Raw genomic sequence first — 20439 nt, 5'->3', positions numbered from 1 at the left:
TATTAATCAAATCAATGGCATCCATTAATTTTGCAGGAGAACATACAATTACGCAGTGATTAGTGCTCTCGCAGGGATATGCCCTTTCATCTGACTGAGGAACATTGAAAATTTGGCCTGGTTACAGTGCAAACTGTTCCCTTTCCCTCCTGCCTCCGTGTGCTTCCTCAGCACTGTTGGGTCGCACCGGGACGGCTCTTGCCTGGAGAGCAAAACCTGTTCTGGCTCATAAAGCCCACAGTGGAAAGCAACGCACAGAATGCATACGGAGCCGTGTGCGTCAGAGCCGAGTGCGCAGCTCACAGCTGCAACTGCAGTATTCTGGAGAACTATTTATATAGGGTAATACATTACAGCCATTTATAGACTCCAATGCCATGCATCGAATGCTATAAATATGGAATACAGCAATGTACAATATCTGAGTTCAACCGTACGCTGGGATATAAACATGTGGATAGCACACGCGATAGACTATAATATATAAATATATAAATAAAACCGCCTTGGGCCGGATTTCCATTGTACGATTATAACACGGTATATGGGCAAAAGTTTTTTGACAACTTGTTATATGGTTTGTTGAGGCGTTTTCGAAAATCCCATTCCGTATTTAACCCCAATTTACTTTTATAATAACCTCCACTCTTCCAATCATATCTTAATGGAGCTGGTCTCCTAGTTCAAGTGAATTTCAATGAAAAATTAAATAATACCACATCCAAAGATATCCAATACAACTGTGTGATTCCAACTTTGTAGTAAAAGTTTTGTAAAGAACCACATATGGCTGGAAAAGTCAACACTCTTTTGTCCATATTGTGTATTTATTTAAAATAATGATCTTAGTTTGTATAACATGGTCTTGTCTGAGTGCCTCTGCAACCGATTACATTCGATTGGTCCATTTTCAGCACCAGACTGAACCATGGCTTATGATCGCAAATCAAAAAAAAAAAAAGATGTTCATCATAATCATCTGATGTAGAGAACATGGAAATATATAGCGTGTTATAAAATCCGAGCAGGATTTACTGGTTATAGTTTTAATTCAATTAAATGAATTTTTACTGAATATGTGCAGCACTTTTAACAATGGACATTGTCACAAAGCAGCTTTACAGAGATAAAAGGGCTATAAAATTGTAGAAAAGAGTGTAAGTCTTAGAAATGTGTTTCTTATAACTGTACGTTTATCCTTAATGAGCGAGCCAGTGGTGACAGTGGTGAGGAAAAGCTCTCTGAGATAGCATTAGGAAGAAACCTTGAAAAAAAACAGACTTAAAAGGGAACCCGTCATAATCCTCAACACCGCATGTCCCTTCATTACAGTTCCATCATTGTGGAGGTGTGCAGTGATAGGTGTAGTATAGTATAAAACTCCAGAGGCAAGGTCTTATTGGCAAAAAAGCACACAGGTCATCGAGCATCCTGCTTAATGCACATTTCAGTGGATTTTCAGCTCTAATTCACCGACCTTGACTCAGGGATTGTTAATCAGCTGATTAGCTGGATCGGGTGCGCTAGAGCAGGAAAAACAATGAAATATGCTAGGACAGGAGGCGCATGCTAATTGAGTTAATGGCAGTAGTCCATTCTGAAGTGACACCACTTTCATCTAGTCCCTGCTCTGCACCCTTCCCTTTATGTCATAGATAATAACTTTTCATATTATCTTTTTTTTGTTTGCTCATTGGTGATGTTGGACTTCTGATCAGAGGTTCACGAATTCAAATCGCATCACCACTAAGCTATCACTGCTGGGCCCTTAAGCAAAGCCCTTGACCCTCAACTGCTCATTTGCATGAATGAGATAATTGTTAGTAACAAGCATATAGCACCTTTATTTATTTATGTTGTATATTTGTGCTGTACCAGCTGATCTCTGAAAGCAATTCGTTCTGGTTGTTTTATCTTCTTGAGTATCACAAAGGTTTTTTTTTGTATGCAATATGTACCTCTGGTAACCAATAATCTTTTTAGAAGCTGATGCAAAAAAAAAAAAAAAAAGGAAAAAAAGTGCACCTATGCATCAAGTTTATCAGTTCATCCTTTAAATCATGATGAAGTTATTGTAAAAGGGCAGTTTGTAGCAATTGATTTTCAGCACTTCAGTTTGGAATAACCTTAGACATATCTGCCCCTGAGCGCTCCAACTCTCCTGCGTACTCTCCCCCGAAGAGCACCAGATATCAGATATTACTCGCTTCAAGGTGGGGTTTGAGAAAACAGTGCACGAACAGAATATTTTGATTTATTTAGATATATTGTTTCATACAAGTATTTCTCAAACAGCTGAAACGAATTAGTTTCAGTATTAGATGATGTTTTTTGGAGAGCAGGCAGCACCTATAAAGCAAATTGAATTAGCATGAGTGATTAAATAAAACAATGCTTGGACGTGGGCTGAGGATTTTTCAAAAACTCACAGGTTATACTTGGGTTCTATTTGTCAGAAGGTTGTATGGTTGAATCCCAGGGTTGTAAGATGGTCACTGCTGGATCCCTTATCAAAACCTCTACTCTTCCAACAGCTGTCTTTATATTGTATTTCATCTAACTTGAGACATTTCCAAATGGAATAAATTGTAAATCTATACACCACTGAGAGAATGCTACAACTTTACAAACTTTACTAAAACTTTACAAACTTGTTCTAAAATGTGACTTGAGTCATTTGAATCACTGTTCAGGTTAATATGACTTTCAGATTCGTTATATGCTTGGACCAGAACTGCCCCTGTGTAAGCCAGCCTAAACAATGTAAAAGAAATTATGGTTATTTCATAACATACACGTCCATAATACTGTTGCATGCATTGAAAAACTGACATACTGTAACTGAAAATCTGTCATAACGCTTTCATTGAGTCAATTAGCTAAAAAAAAACATATGGGACAATGATCCCAGTGGTGTGAATCAGCATATTTGATTAGTTCAATACAATAGTATATAAAACGATTCAATACAATAATAAGTACAATAAGATTGGTACATGCTTTTTTAAAATCCCACTCTGCATTTAGGCCCACCGGCTGTTATAATGGAGTCCATTCTTCTGGGAAGATGTTCCACTAGATTTTGGAGTGTGCATGTAGAAATGCTTATTCAGCCACAAGGGTGTTAGTAAGGTCAGGTACTGATGTAGGTGAAGTGAGGAGGCCTGGAGTGCAGTTGACGTTCACATCCACCCCAGAGGTGGTTAAGAGGGTTTATATCTCCATAGCAGGAGCTCTTTCACTTCAACCAATGTAAAGTATATATCTTGATGGAGCTGGCTTTTGTCATGCTGGAACAAATTTGGGTCTACTAGTTCAACTGAGGTGAAAATGTCATGCTACTGCATCCGAAGACGTCTTGTACAATTGCGTGCCTCCAACATCGTGCTAACAGTTTTGGGGGAAGAGCCACATATGACTGGAAAAGTCAAGTGTCCCAGTACCTTTGTCCACATTAACATCTAAAAGGAAGTGATTCATAAAGTGCAAAGTTTTAGCTATAAAAGAGATAGAGAATAGATTTCAGCCCGTTCCTCTATTAGAGCTATGAATCAATAAAAATAATTTTTCACACAGAGAATGGGTAAAATGTTTTTCTTAGATACTGTTTTTTAACCACTTTTTGATCATTAAATGTTCTATTTGGCTGTATTCATATTTTTCAGGTTCAAAAAGAGGCCAAAAATATCACCAACACATCAAGGTCAATTGTTTCAATGTTAGCAAAGGATTTCAAATACAGTACAGAGCACTGACTAGCTATTAGCTATTAGCTACTGAACTAGCCAGCCCTATGTTTATACCACCGGAAAAGCAGAGGCTTTTCTTTTAAATCTCTTGTGAGTAAATGCAGTAGTTCATGTCCAGAAGTTTAATTTGTTAAAAGAGTTTTTCTTTTTTTCTGCACGTTTTGAACTGAAACTTTGCTGATGCACATTTTGGCTAAATAAGACTATGCAAACTATCTATCTAATAAAAACTCAACTTTCACCTCAGTTATTTGCAAGAATTTAATGAGATGTTTAAATGTAATCAGTTTTTGTCATCTGTTCACAAGTCACACCATATGAGCAAAAGTATAGGGACACCTGACTTTCCACTCATATAAGGGTCCTTCACAAGCTTTTACCACAAAGTGGAGGCACATAATTCTAATAGCATTACATTTCCCCTTTACTTAAACTGTGGACCCAAACCTGTTTCAACCTGACATTGATCACGTGCACAAAGCCAGCTACATGAAGATATGGTTGAGATATGGGTTGAAGTGAAAGAACTTGAATGGCCTCAACTCTATTGGGATGAATTGGAATGCTGACTGCACCCCAGGCCTCCTCACCTCACCTACATTAGTACCTGACTTTACTCACACCTTTGTTACTGTATGAGCACAAATCTTCACAAAATCTAAAACTATGGAGGTGATTATAACAGCAAATGGGGAATAAATATGAGCTGTGATGTTCAAAAAAGCACAGAGGACTATTATGTTTATATATATGGTGTATATCTTTATAAGTGTAAGTAACTGAGCACTGAATCAGACCCACTCTGGGTTTAATATGCAATGAGTTTTAAATATGACACTGACTGCGTCAACTGGAACTGTCTCTTTAAGTAGTTAACAAGGTTCATGATGTTTCATGTCCGGTATTAGCTGACTTCCTTCTCAAAGGTGTCATCAACATGAACTCTAGGTTACGCATAACATCCTGAATGCCCCATAAAAAAAAAGAACAATGAAAACGGGCTAAAGCAGATAGGAAGGAGCTTTCAAACGGGAAACGACCTTATAATCCTTACAAAGGTAATAATATATAGGAAAGGCAGAAATATCGTTGTTTTGGTTGGTGCTGTTGAAAGGTTAGTTTGTAAAACATGGATCAGGAAAAAATTATAATAATTAAAAAAAAATCATCAGACTTGCAAAGTATATGCAAAGTAAATAGGTTTAATTAGGACAGGACTAAAAAAAAAGTGTTTCTCTACAGAAAGTAGCATTCAAAAGATATCTGCAATATCAGACATGCTGTAGCTTGTGCTGCGTTGCCAATCTAATGATGTAAATCCCCCTTCATTTACATTCGCCTCACAATTTCCAAATCATCCCAAATATACAAGCTGTTGTAAGTTATGCTTGTTTAATTATAATAGAATAAAAACTCACTTGAAATTAACTTACGATAAAAGAAAAAATTCAACGCATTACTACGTTCCTCTTACACTCTGTTATCTTTCTTCATCTAATAATAATATAAAAAATAATAAACAGACTTTTATGCAAAGTAAACAGATTCGATTAAGCCGTGCAATTTTGGCAACGATCTGGTCGACAAAACGTGAAAATCCTAAAAGATTCCTTGGTTAAAATCTATAGTCTTCGGTCGCTGGTTTGACTTGTTCGCCAACAGCCGATTAATGGGCGCTACGATATTTTATTTCCTCGAATGAAATACTGGCAGAAAATTCCAGACTTTCCTGCAGTGTGACTTTTCCTATGACGACCGTCAAACCAAGAACCAATAGGAGTGCTGAATCAGATGATGCAATTAACTTTAAAGCAGCTCAGGGAAAACGTCTGAACGAGTCCGGAGGACAAAAGGAGGGAAAAGTTGTGTGTTTGTATGACGTTTTTATTCTTGAGGCATGTTGTGAATAAAATTAACTCTACAGACTGTTTCTGTTTGCTACGCAAATCTGAATGACGGATGGACGAAATTCGGACGATGGTTTTTCTTGTGTGCGGCAGTTTTTGACGTGAGTTTATGTCACGTTCATACATACAGTCTGACTTGCAACAATCGCGAAAAGCTGTTAAAAATCCCACAGTGTGCGTCCGACGTTAGAAAAGGGAATTCAAAGGGTTTTTTTGGGAACATTCATATTCATAAATAACAAAATTCACATTGGATCAGTCTTCTGAAGAGCCCTTTTATTTAACTTTTAATTAAAACGCTTTCGCTTGTAAGCTGATCAGGGAAAAATAAGATTAAAGCGTATTCTTTGTGGATTCCGGACTAATTGCCCGGCGTTGCTCTTGAAAATGTCATACTCGCTACATGAAGCGAAAAAAAAACCCACGTAGAAAAACCTTTACCTTCGCTTGACAATTTCAAAGACTATGCCAGGACTAAAATGTGGTTGTGTTTCTCTACAGGAAGTAGCATACAGAAGATATCTGCAATATCAGACATGCTGTAGCTTGCGCTGCGTTGCCAATCAAATGATGTAAATCCCCCTTCATTCACATTCTCCTCACCATTTCCAAATCATCCCAAATATACAAGTTGTTGTAAGTTAATAAGAGAAAAAAATAACTCACTAGAAATAAACTTGTGGGACGATAAATAAAACGATTCGATGCATAAATGCGTTCCTCTCGCACTCTGTTATCTCGTTTCATCTCTCTGTACCTCATTCTGCCTTTCTCTCTCTCTTTCTCTCTCTCTCTCTCTTTTCCTCTCGCTGTCCCTGCCTGACCCTTTTTTTTTTTTTCCTGAGCTATTACATAACTTGTGACTGATTCTGTAATGGCCAGTGTGTACATGTGGATATCAGAGATCTGTATAAGCAACAAAAGGCTTCTGTTAAACATCAAATGGCCGCTGAGTAGGGGATGTGGGAGGAGATTAGGGAAGAAAGGGTGCAAATCAGGAGAGATCTGCTGAACTGTATTGTTGGGTTTTTTTTTTTTTTGGTATTATTTTTAAATCCACAAAGGAAAAATGCTAAAGGGAATTGTGAGCGAGGAAAAAAGTGACGATTTAGACAAGAGACAGAAACAAAGAGAGCACGAACAGAAGGATGCAGAGTTCAGAGCGGTTTCAGAGGCGGACGTAGTATAACAATTTACGTCCCAAAGGAGGCGGTTTTACTAAAATCTCGATTCTGATTGGTCAGGAGATGTTTATTTCTTCAAAACAAATCCAATCATTGTTCTTGTTGTAATACGATATCATTTCTATAATAACAGAAATTTCACATGGATCTTCTGTATACCGTTGATGCTCAACCTAAATTGATTAAAAAAAGTTTTATTTAAATGGTTACGTTGGTATTCCTGGAATTAGTCACCGCTGATTTGCACTTTGTAACCATTAGAGGGAAATAAACACGCCATCACCTATGGTATAAATGTTGATATGTTTGCAGGGCTATCTCGCCTAAAAGATAATTAAGCACTCCTGTGGTGACCTGTCTGATTGAAAACCCTCTGTTAAAACTCCAAACTTTTGTTGCAGAACAAAGATCCAAAGATTGTAAGCAGCCAAAGAGCCTTCAAAACATGCGAAATACAGCATGGCAATACATGTCAGTTAAATCTTTTGACTTACAATCACCATATTTAGCAGATGCCATTTTCTTAGCCATTCCTTTAGATCAGCGGTCCCTAAACCTTTTTTTAAACCTTTCTATTATTGTGATGTTACTATGATTTTAAATTAAATTACCTCCAAATGGTAGATTCGTTTATTTCTTTGTTCTGCACCAGACAGACAAATGAGATATGTAGTCTATTAAAAGACTATTATTACTATCATAATGATATTTTTTCATGTTCATTGTTTTCAAAACTTTACGTTGACGTTATATATAGCCAATAACATATATTTAAAATTAAATTTTCAAAATATAACTCTGCCGTTGTTCACAGGGCCATTCCAAATGTGGGGGTGGGCCGTATTTGGACCGTGGGTCGTACTTTGTGGACTTCAAATCAAATGTGACGAAGTATTACACAGTTTTAGAGAAGATGCTAAATTGTGATAAATTGTTCCAAACTTAAGGTTAACCTTCTGGTTCAAAAGTTCAAGGCAGAACGCTGCAATAGTGCAGTTAACTTTCTAAAATGATCCAGAGTAAACCCAACTGAGAAACCATTAACTATCCATTGGGGAAACCTTTAGTTTAAAATCTTCTTCTTGTTCTTAGCAACATACTGTATACCTTCAATGTCAGAAAGTGTTGGCTAATGCTTTCCACACATTACACCACCACAACTCTGTCTCTCAGCTACCTCAACTGACTCAATTGGCTTCCACACTGCTACAAGTACATCAACTCATTGGCCATATTTGGATTCAAAATAACATGAAACAATAGCAGATTGGAGCATTTTGACATCATGGTTAGATATCGAGCAGAAAATGTTTATCTAACTAAGGAAGATGGTACTATTATAAAAGACTTGAACAATCCTTGGCATCGGAATAACAATCTCTGGAGCTAGTAAGATTCTATGCACAACCCAAGAGTGTTCGTCTTGCCAAAAAAGATTCCTTTGAGAAGCCTTTAAGCATTCAAAACTCGCACCCTTGAGGAAACCTTTCTACTAATGCTGAGGACATGCTCTTGGCAACAAATGCATTCAATGTCCAAAAGCATCGCCTGGCACTTTACACCTCTTAAAGAACCAGGACTTTGTCATCCAGATGACTGCCACACTCCTAATATTGTACCGTCTGTATCTGCCTTTTTACCTCCATCTATATAGTTCCATTCAAATGAACATGAAACAACACCTCAATGTTTCTACAGTGGGGTTTTGAATCACAAGCTTAATGGAGGATCATTATAAAACGCTTCAAAGTCTTGGTGTAGGAATGGAGATAGCTAGAGCCATCATCTAAAGCAACAGCTAGAATACTATTTTGTAGCCAATACACAGACTGTTTGGACAAATGTCCATGGACCCCTGACCTTCATACTCATATATGTGGTTCTTCTCCAAACTGTTGCCACAAAAATAAAAGCTCACAGTTGTCTAGAACAGGGGTCCCCAAACTACGGCCCATGGCCACCCACATTTAGAACAACATTTCTGAACTAAGCAAGAGACATATTTTGAAAATTTTATTTTAAATATAAGTTGTAGTCATATAATTTTTGTATTTGATAATAACGGTTGGCTTACGAACTAAAATTTCCCTTAGTCATTAACGTGGCCTAATTATTTGTTAGATTCACCCAACAACCAACAGAACCGTACATTCAACATACGTAAACACAAATGTTGCTCTTTTAATGGACTGTACATTTCTTAAAAAGTAATGCTCATTTGTCTGTATGGTACATAACAAAATAATAAACCACTCTAACATAAGGAGGCATAATAAATACATTTAAAATAATAATAGAATCACCACAGTAATAAAATAAGATAAGATATACCTTTATTAATCCCACAGTGGGGAAATTTCCATGTTACAGCAGCAAAAAAATTTGCAAATATAAAGCAGAGACCCGGTAGACATATATACAGTACAGTATATAAATACAAAAGAAAAAGAAATTATGTGGCCCTCACAGAAAAAAGTTATAATCTGGTCTAGAATGTTTTTGTATGCTATTTCATTTATACTTCCTTTTACTGGAACCAAGGGAGCAAACCTGTTCCATCATGACAATGCTACTGTGCACTGTACGAGGTCCACAAAGACAGTGTTTGCGAGGTTGGAGTGGAAAAACTTGAGTGGCCAGAGCATCAATACCTCACATTACTAATGCCCTCGTGGCTGAATGAGCACATATCCCCACAGCGAAGAGGCTGTTATAGCAGCAGAGGGGGAAATCAAATCCGTGTCAATGTCTATGGTTTTGGAATGGGCACATATAAGCATTCACATTCCTCTGATCATATGGTGTAAATTACTGAGCGATGGTAATTAACAATAAGTGTTAATTATCCATAAACTAATTTAAACTCATGGTACTGAAAAACTGTTTTCTATGCTTTTTCTTGAATCAAATCTTGCCATTAGAAAATCAATGGAATGTAATTTTCGGGTTATCTCGAACTCTAAAAGCACCTCAGGGATTGTAAATATAACCACCCTAACACATTTTTGAGCAACTTCTGAATATAGGTCAAACATTTTGAAGTATTGCTTAGGAATTGTTGAGTCAATGCCACATCCACCCGCACATGTCCAACTCTCATTCCTATTTCAACAATTTGCATTGTTGAAGTAGTTACACATGGCCAGGCTTTATCAGCTGGAGTCTTTCGACACTAAGGCCATTTGCGATTGGGCATTTTCAACACGGATCTGGGATCAGGAACACTGACCTAATTCTGATCCTGAATAGACCAAGCATAAAGGAGCTGCACAACACTAACACAGAACTGGCCACAGAGCAGAACCGAAGAAAGTAGTAATATCTACGGCGATTCATACCACGAATACAGTGCTTATCTCAGGTTTTACCTCTGGCACACATTTCCTAGTGCTACATTTTGCTCACATTGTCGTGGCTATTGACTTAAACTCTGTAAGGTCATGCAGCCGTCGAATTCATTATATTCTAAACTCTGGGGCTAATTATTCTCATTGTTAGTGCCTTAAGTGTAAGTCAATGGATTTTTTTTTATCACACCTCAGCAATATTTCTTCCTCTCAAACATGGATCCGACTTGCTCAGCAAGACCAAAATTGGTTAGAAAAAAAGGGGGGATAATTGCGAAGACCTAATCTGAATGGGTGAAAATCATTTACATTACTCTTTAATTCTACTTTCATTTGTATTTAAAAAGTGTCACTGGTTAGAAATATCTAAGTAACATTGGGCCAATTATGTCCTCTATCTTAGAAAGCAATTTATTCTGATCAAGTATGCAGTATATCCTGAAAACATGGAGCATAAAATGCTAATGCATCCTGGATAGAGTACAAGTTTATCACAGGGCTGCAATGCATACAAACATTAACTGTTTGGGAAGCATTTGAGTTAGCAAGCTAGTTGCAATGCAGTGGACCATTTGCCACAATAGCATTAAAGATCACATTCCAGAAGTCACTAAATCCATCACATGTTCAGTCTAAGTCCTTGGTTAGCCTTGCAGGCATGACGGCTGAAAGTTCAGGTTTGTTTTTCTTGTACCAGAGCTGCCATTTCTTCTGCATTTACTCTTGGGCTGGGGCCATTTTAACATGTAGCTGACACCAAACAAAAACATATTGAACAACTGGTATTCCACTATCATTACACAATCTTCAGTTGGGCAAAATATATGTTTTATAGTTTACTATATTCCTTAGTAAACTGGATTCCTACATTCCCCACAAGCCTATTCGACTATCAGCTGATAGTGGTGCTAGCATGATTTAGCCCTCGCTGCCTGAAGAAACTGATGCATTGGTACTTTTTCCTTTATACTGTTCAGCTCTCTCTCACTTCCACATTTATACACTCTGCTTAAACAGATCAGCTTCAACTTCCATGTTAATGCCACTGCACCCGTCATCTCATATATCACTAACTAGCCGAGCCAAAAAGTCTCGACCATAGTACATTTTGCTGTACTGCTGCATTGCCTTCTGGGATTGAAGGCACTGAGACTGTACTGCTGCATTGCTTTCTCAAATCAACGAATTTCACTATTGTTTCCAGTATTTCTATGTCGAATTTGTCATTAATATGATGTTACAGTGCAAAAAATAACAGTCTAAATATAAAAAAATGAATGCATGATTTAAGAAGACTAGAAACAAGTCAAATGATCTGCCAGTGCAGGAAGATAATTACGCTTGGTTGGATTTCTTGAAATTTATCCTGGCTTTAAAAAAGAAAATTAAATGTCTTAAAATAAGCATTAAAACGTTTATTCTGAACAGTCGACTTAGTCTAATCAACTTAAAACTAGCTCGTTAATTTTTTTTAACAGTTTGCTTTTCTCAATTTTTGTGAAAAGATCTTAAAACCAGAGCTACTAAACAGGATAATTATTGTAATGTCAACAACTATTTATTTAAATAAAGTTAGTAGTTACCTTGCAAAAAAAAGACAAAATCATTACTTGCTTATCAAATTCCAAAACATTATTGAATGTATTTTGTCATTACTTAACACAAAGATAGTCAGCATGAGCAACTGAAATCAATATACAGAACGACTTAATAAAAAGATAGTAAAATAAAAGTACTTTATATAAAGAACAAAGTTCCAAAGAATTATAAATATAATGGATAATGTTTGGAACGAGTGTGGTGACTTAATATTGTAGAGTCTGAGATAAATAAATGGGTTAGTGTCGACATAAGCATTTGGAATAAATATTTCCTAAGTGCGATTATTGAGCATTTGTTTACTGGGTTAGAAAAAACAAAACAGTTTTTACAGTAAAAATTAAGCCTTAAAACATGCAAAGCCTCAAATAATGATGGTAATTAAGCTGAAATTGCAGGTAAAATAACTAACTTTAAACTTTACTAAGCAAAAAAATTCTAATAAATCTTAAAACAATCTAATAATCTTAAAATAAGATATGAATAAGATTGTAAGTCTTCACTAGATGAGGAGTTTTTGAAGTGTATACATTGCTGGAATCGTGTGTTGGATTCATTTCTTGCCTATACTATTGTAACTACACTAGCAGTGACACCAATGACACTTTCTGACATCAGTGCCCCTAACACCTACTAACCTCTCCCAGGAATAATGGAAATTCTGAACGGATTAGCCCAAGAAGCTCTAAACACTTTACAAACATTTCAAAATCCTGTAAACACCATTTTTAGGGAGGGGATTGTAAAGAAGTACAAGACTGCCCTCCAAACCCTGCCTAATTTCCCAGGAATTAGACAACTGGTTAGGATTTCCTCTTATTTCGCAAACTTGTAGGAAAAGAATGAAGCAACCAGGTGTATTCTGCCCATATGTTTATGACTCCTATAATCAGCAGATATTATATCGGATCAGCGTACTGCATAAAACAGTGCAGCCAGTACTGCATAGGGCTCAGACTGGCACCTTATCTCTGGATTCAGTGTAAATAAACCCTGGAGGCCCAAAACGCAAGCTTCTTTGCAGCTGCACTATTTTGTTTTATTTTCCTGGATTCTTGTCCAGCGTTTCATAACGGCTGACCTCTGAAGTTGGATTAACAGCTGTGCCAGTGTAAGAGGTGTGTAGCTTTAAGCTTCCACCAAAGTTTGTTGACACACATGTTTAACTTGCTCCCTCCCGTCCATTGTTTGTTTTTATTAGGTCACTCCACCCTGACTGTTTATGCCATTGTCCCTGTATAGCATAGAAAAACCCTGTGCGAGCTGATGTTAATTATTTACCATGTAGATACATAAGAGCAGGACCCCATAAACCCCTAAAGACATGTCATTTCTATGGCACAGAGTTTCTGGAAAGGGAAGCTTGATAACAGCACACTGGACGCACACTGAACGCACAAATGGAAAACAGATAAGAACCAAACTTTGCCTCCTCATTTATATTTACAACCAGTGAGTATCAAGATGACATCAATTTGTAGCGTTTAACAAGAAGTCGGTAAATCGAATGGCCTTCTCAATAATTTCGTTTTGAAAAAGCTAATAATAGCTCATACTTTGGGTGCTAGATTGAGCTGAATGAGAAATTCGATCCCAGTTCAAATCTAAACACTAACATTCTTTGGACTCGTTTTTACACGAGGTTTGCTGCGACTCATTTTCCAAGTTGTCTAGTTGTTCTCTCACAGAAATAACCTGCGGACTTCCTTGTTATTTCCAGTGAAAATCTCACTTGAAAATGTGAAGTCCGACAAAAACCCTTTCCATTCATCCAATAAAATCTGAACATTTCAAAACTATTTCAGTGGTGGTAGTGCAGCAATAAATCACATACTGGTTTAGAATAGTTTGTCAACAATTTACATTAATCATCAGCCATGCATTTTCACCCTCCTACCTTGTCATTGTGTCAGAGATGCAGCCTGGGGCTGGGTAACCCTCCCCGCAGGCGGAAAGTGGAGCCTGAGACAGGCCTGGGCGTGTTTTCCATGTCTCCATTAGTGCAGTAACTGGAGAAATTAGATTCAACAAGGGGTTCGTCTGGTCCCGCATGTCATGCCGCGAAAACGACATTGTTCCTTGCGCTCCAATCTGGTAATGAAATGAATGTCCACCTGAATTAACGCCGACAATAGCTGACGTGGGCACAATATTATTCTCTTGGTAATAGCTGCCATCATTGGTCTCCTGTTTAATTCCCTTGGGCATGTCATTGTTTGAAAACACACCGAATTCATAGTTGCCATTCAGAGAAGAAATGGGAGGTCCCAAGATCCCGGACAGACTGTATTCATCAATATTATCCCTTAAGGACAAATATGTAGTCTCTGAAGCTGGAAAGAGTCCCATGGGCTGCTGAGAATCCCCATAGTGTGCATTCGTGCAAGTTGCTTCACTGTTGGGTTCGGTCTTAATATGAGATACAAATGGGGAAGGTGGAACATTGCCATTGCTGCTACCCAGACACATACTCCTGTAATCAGTGTCTGGCTCATTTTTGATGTACTTGACTATCCCCATGGAGTCCAGGCCAACATTAAATATTTCCCCATCCACACTCTCTACCTTGGGGAACTTGAAACCTTTGAAGTCATGCTCCTGGCCATCAGGGCTGTGGATGTCGTTCTGAACTAGGCCGAGACTGCTGGGAGGGCTTGACACGGAAAAGGTCCTGGTGGGATTCCTGGGACTGGACATGGCCTTTGAACCGGCTGTGGGCGGACTTGACCCAGAAGGCCTCAAGTTGCCACCACTTCCTGTAGGACTGGACACAGACGACCTCATGTTGGTGTTGCAGGATGGTGGTGTCCTCACACTTCCCATGCTCTGGGGGCTTGAGATAGGTGACTTCATCACGTTAAAGGGGCTTGCTAGTGGCGGAGTACCCATAGTGCTGGACTCTGCTGGGCTGCAGGTGTTCGAGTTGACATGGTGAGTCAGTGCCAGGCCTGAACCAACTGGACCCAGACTTGCTGGACTGCTTAGGGAAGGGTGGCTAGTGCCAAAGTAGGTGGGACTGGTGGTGGAAGTAACAATGTTGTTTCCACTTGGACTGGAAATGCTGCTGGAGTCTTCAGCTTTGTTCGACAGAACCGTGGCCAGGGTTGAAGGTGTTGGCATGGTGCCCACGCCACACTCACCAAGACTACCATTTGGTAACTGGGACATGGCTGGGAATGATGTTGGAGGAGCTTTCATGTTGGGGCTCCCAGTTGCCCCTGGATTGTACAGTTTCCTAGGGCTACCCTGGCATCTGGCAGGTGGTCCCTGCTGGCCGAATGCAAATTCGGCCTCTCTGGCAGCATTCATATACAAGCCCATTGACTCAGCAACAGTTTTAGAGAGCTCTTTAGAGTCTTCAGGTCTGCGCCCATGGATGGATGTGTTGTAAGCAGGGAAGCTAAGCTGCTGCTCAGGATTGACCTGGGGCATCAGCATCTCTGCCTTCTTTCCTCCACTTTCCTTGCACTTTGGAGCTGGGATGCCAGATGCATTGCTGGCATTTACAATGTTCATCAGGACATCGCTGTTAATCAGAGCTCCCTCCTCCTCTGTTGTGCAGCACTGCTCCATAGATCCCGGTATCTGGGCCCATTTGTTTTCTCTGTCTGTACCTTTGTAAATACTTTGGTATCTTTTGGACTCCATGCCTGGATCATTTGATAAACCTGGTGGGTGTTAGAAAGGTGAACAAAAGGAAATCACTTAAGGTGGAAGGGGCATCTTTGTTTATAATCAATGATATTATTCTGTATTAAAAAAACAATTAAAATGCATTTACTTTGATACACACAATAAAGGTAGATTAAAAGTTAAAAACCTGTCACCATGTGCAATCAGGTACTTAATGCAATTTTTCTTGGTTAACATTTTTACACGTTTAAGGCATAAAAAACAAGTTTTGTTTCCTTGTCTAAAAAAAATGTTTGAACAACGCAGTCTATTCATGGCTACAACAGTCTACTGCTGATTTCTTTTTATAAACTAGTATCTACAACAAAACAATAATCTTATTTACAGATCAAATCCAGAGCATGATTATAATGGCCTGTAACGTTCTATCTGTGTCATGTTGGATCGTACATATTTTATGCCCTGCATGCACATTATGCTGACAGACACGACACAGATCATGCATGTGAACACATTGCGAATTGCAAAACAAATTGTTTTTCATCGGGTTGTCATCGCACCTGCCGTGTGTCACACAACTTGGCACCCGAAGCTTGAAGGGAGTCACTCGGTTAATCAGATCAGTACAGTTTGTTGTAAAAAGGTGCTCCAAGCTATGAAAGGTTGTTTTGAAAATATTGTGTCATCTCATCCTTGTGCACCTTGGAGCATTTTAAAGGATGGAGAATTCTGAAACTCAAAAATATTTCTGGGGAATCTTCTGAACACAGTCGAACCTGTCACAAGTTAGGCCACAACAACAGTCAGAGTGTTGTAATCTATTAGTTTTCGAGTTTGTACAGTTTGAATTTAACTACTGATATTGGGTTATTTAGTCTTTAAATAGGGTATTAGAGTAGTTCAGATGTTAGATTTCTGAGTTAAAGGTTTTGAGTTCAAATCCCACCACCACTAAGCTGCCACTGCAAGACCCTAAACCAGGGGTCACCAACCTTTTTGAAACTGAGAGCTACTTCTTGTAGTACTGATTAATGTGAATGGCTACCAGTTTGATACACACAGTTTTCAGTTTGATCTAAAATAACACATTTGCTCAATTTACCTTTTATTATGTTATTATTAATAATTAATGATATTCATCTATGTGAAGATGCTGATCATGTTAATGATTTCTCATAATAATTATCATCAATGATTTAACAAAGTACGAAACAGCTATTTTTTAGCCCACGGGCTACTCATGTGGTCCTTGCGGGCGACCTGGTGCCCGCAAGGCAGGGGCAGGGGGCACCACGTTGGTGACCCCTGCCCTAAACCCTCAACTGCTCAGCCTTATGAATGGGATAATTGTAATTCACTGGATAAGACTTTCTGCCAAACACTATTTGTTCCAAAATATTGTATCCTGAAGCAGTCCAGTGTAATTTATGTGACTGACCTTCTAATGACTAGAAAGAAATCAACAATTATTTTTATAATTAATTTCATATTTGTGTATTATGATTTCCAGAAAGGCTAAAAAAAAGTATGTTCCCCAGACCTCACTTTGACATCAGATCTACACCAGAGATCAGTCACGTCCAAAAGGAAGGAAGACTTGCACGCTTTAAAAACTTTGGAAAAAGTCAATAATGCAGAGTTTTCTCTCTCTCTCTCTCTCTCTCTCTCTCAATCTCTCAATCTCTCTTTCTCTTTTTTAAATCTTCATGAGTTTCCACTGCCCTGGATGAAAGCAGGGTTTGGAGCATTTCTTCTTCTGAACACAAATGAGCTTTTAAATCGCGATCAAACTTCAGCTCCATTCATCATGTGCGCAACAATACTGTACGCGCGAGCCAAAAAAAAAAAAACAAGATAAAGAATTTGGTTTCTTTTTGCGCAACAGTGGGGTATGGGTTTAAAACAGATGCATGCATGCATACATACATGCAAAAAAAAAAAAATTCAAAAAGCTAAATTTGTGCATGCATACACACCAACAAGTCCAGCATAGACACGACTCAGTGAAGAAGGGATATGCGACTTTTTTCTTTTTTTAATTTCTTTTCCCTTTTTTTTATTTTTTCATGGGACTATTGGACTAAAGAACAACACACAAAGACCAGAACGTTCACACACACCCTCTTTTATTCTGTTCTCTATCAACGAAATATGAATCCAAATGGAAATTTTTGGAGAAAAAAAAGAAAAACTTTGCTCTGGTCCAAAAGCGCTCACATGGTCCTCCATCCACCTCAAACCAAGACAGTGACGCAGTTCTTAATACCCAGAGAACAGAGTCGCACCAGAGAGACGCTTGAGAAGCGACTCGAACCACGTCGGAACTGCGCGCGGATTGACGCAAAACATAACTAAATAAGGAGTAAAAAAAAAAGTGAAGTGCGAATATCAGCGTCAAGTCGCAAAGTCCAAACTAGGTTTCATGGGAAATAATGTCTCTTTTAAAAAACATTATGTTAATTTGCATTTTATTTAAATATTAATTAATTGTATTTTGTCCGTTTCGATTTACCCATCAGCTCTCCGGATCAGTGGGGCTCCTGGAGGTCTTAGTTTTGTTGCCACTTCAAATTGACGCCAAAACACTTTGTATTCGGGACGAGACACAAAGTTACAAACTTTACATGATATTGTAATTAGGAGAAAGACTTTAGATGTTCTATATGCATGCACTATAGAGAAGATGCGCGTGCACATGAGCGTGTTCTTGTTGATGCACCTACAAGAATAAACCTGCTATAAGTAAAAACAGATCTCGAGCTCGGATTTAATCTTTTATTTACAGCTGCGATGTGACCTTACCTTAACTACGACATCCAGATTTATCCCGGGGGCTCCGTTGCTGTGCAACCGGTAATCCAATAAAGAGAGAGAGAGAGAGAGAGAGAGAGAGAGAGAGAGAGAGAGAGAAGGGACAAGACCTATAAAGAAACAGTTCTATCCTTGGGTAAGCTTTTATGCTGTAAAATCTCTCTGTGTGTGTGTGTGTGAGAGCGTGTGAGAGTGTGTGTGCGCGCGCGCGTCCCCGGTGTTGTTTTGCGGTCGCCGCGCGCCTCTCCACTTCCAGTTCTTGACAGCTCGCGCGCGTTAAATCCCCATACGATAAGCGCGCGCCGGTCCGGTTTTGGAAGGAAAAAAAAAAGAAATATAAAAAAAAAATGCTTAAGATCTTTTTTGGACTTTTTGTTGACTCTTTTGTTGATTTTTGTTGAATGGTGACTCTTTTTTCTTCTTTTCTTTTTTTTCTTTCTTGCAAAATGAACAGTTTGGACGCTCCGTGCACGCGGGCTGCGCAAAGAACCGGAGAAGCAGATGATGAAGAAGACGGAAACCGAAACGCTCTGATAAAGGAGGAGGGGGACGGAGGAGAAAACCGAGAACGCGAGCGAGCGAGAGAAAGATAGCGCACAAAACTGCACGCACAGTGCTCGCGCGGACTTGCCGAACGCCGAAGTCACGGGGACGAGCGAGCGCGAGCACACACACATACACACACACACACACACACACACACACACACACACAGGGCCCCGCCCACCTTCTGCGCGCGCCTGAGGTAGGAGGGACATAAGGAGGCTGGGAGGGAGGAAGTGCGCATGCGCGCCCCAGAGAAGTAGGGCAATGCAAGTTTAGTTCGAGAGATACTGTGTGTGTGTGTGTGTGTGTGTGTGTGTGTGTGTGTGTGTGTGTGTGTGTGTTGGGGCTGTTAATCGATTGAAATATTCAATCGCGATTAATTGCATCATTGTCATGAGTGAACTCGTGATTAATCGCAACTTTTGCACATTTATTTGTCCTAAATGTACCTTAAATTCATACTTTTCCAGTTTTTGATACTTTAATCAACATGGACTTGGACAAATATTGATGCTATATATGTTTATTATTAGTGAAACCAAACTCAACATAGAGCATGAAGACAAAATATTCTTCTAAATGTAGAATTAAAAAAATGTCTTTTTATTTATTTTTTTATTACTTAAATCATTATGACATCAAACTGAACTTCCACATGGATGCTTTTATGATTTTTTTTGTGGAGTTTTTATATATATAATTTTTATAAGTAAAGAAAGGACATCGTAAATAAACGTGTCGAAAGTTTTAATTTCGCATCTTTTAAATCTATTTATTTATTTATTCATTAATATTTGTAATAAAAATGCATCAATAGCATGTTAATAAAATTAGTGGCATTTAAAAAATAATTTGCATTGACGCGTTATTAATGCTCGTTCCCGCTTTCTAAAAATGCGCCAAATTATTGATTACGCCCTTCCCTCTCTCTCTCTCTCTCTCTCTCTCTCTCTCTCTCTCTCTCTCTATATATATATATATATATATATATATATATATATATATATATATATATACGAAGTGCTAATTCAATATTTGGAATCAATTCCAGACATTTTATCTCTTTAATTTGTCATGAAATATGAGAAAGCAGGCCATGAAACTAGTAATTAGTCTAGTGGCACTAATTTGATTGGTCGAGCGAAGGCCAGTGATGCACGGGGATGATTCAGTGTGTATCGCTTTACTCTTCTGTGTTTGCAGCGTAATATATGCCACAACTTAGACTGAATCAGCAACTATTAGTGACGTAATTAGCAAATGATAGTGTTCAGGAATATATCTTTAGACATAATGTAAATAATATAAAGTATATACAATATATAAAGAATATAAAGTATGTCAGGGAAAGATGAACAGAAAACAAGGAAGCCAGTTTCCTCTAGTAAGAGAGCTAGAAACTTAAACATTTGCCCACATTGTGCCTGGAATGTCACCCGTTTAATATTCATTTCTTGATTATAGAACTGTTGCATATAATAAATATTACACTAGCAGGACTACAATACATTAGTGATTACATTCATGCTTGTGTGATGTTTTCATCAATCAATATAAGCTTTTATTGATCCATTTAGGTACTGAATTGTGACCATAACAAAAATGACCATAACAACACACTGTATTTCCTCGTATTTAAAATAACATAATTATATGCATCCAT

At 38.3% G+C, this 20439-nt stretch overlaps 1 protein-coding gene across 1 annotated transcript in view; it reads right to left on the bottom strand.

Annotated features, from left to right (window-relative positions):
• Positions 1-18691, bottom strand: part of nr3c2 (nuclear receptor subfamily 3, group C, member 2) — a 134454-nt gene extending 115763 nt beyond the window's left edge. Inside the window, exons 1-2 of the mRNA XM_046833428.1 lie at positions 18222-18691; positions 13684-15454 (exon numbers count right to left, since the gene is read on the bottom strand). Coding sequence (XP_046689384.1) covers positions 13684-15434 — 1751 coding nt within the window. The 5' untranslated portion in view covers positions 15435-15454; positions 18222-18691. The remainder of the gene's footprint in view (positions 1-13683; positions 15455-18221) is intronic.
• Positions 18692-20439: the final 1748 nt, after the last annotated feature.

This window comes from Silurus meridionalis, chromosome 2 (assembly GCF_014805685.1).
Source record: "Silurus meridionalis isolate SWU-2019-XX chromosome 2, ASM1480568v1, whole genome shotgun sequence".
Lineage (NCBI taxonomy): Eukaryota > Metazoa > Chordata > Actinopteri > Siluriformes > Siluridae > Silurus > Silurus meridionalis.
Note: the sequence above shows the minus strand (reverse complement) of the source record. Positions and strands in the feature narration are given on the sequence as shown.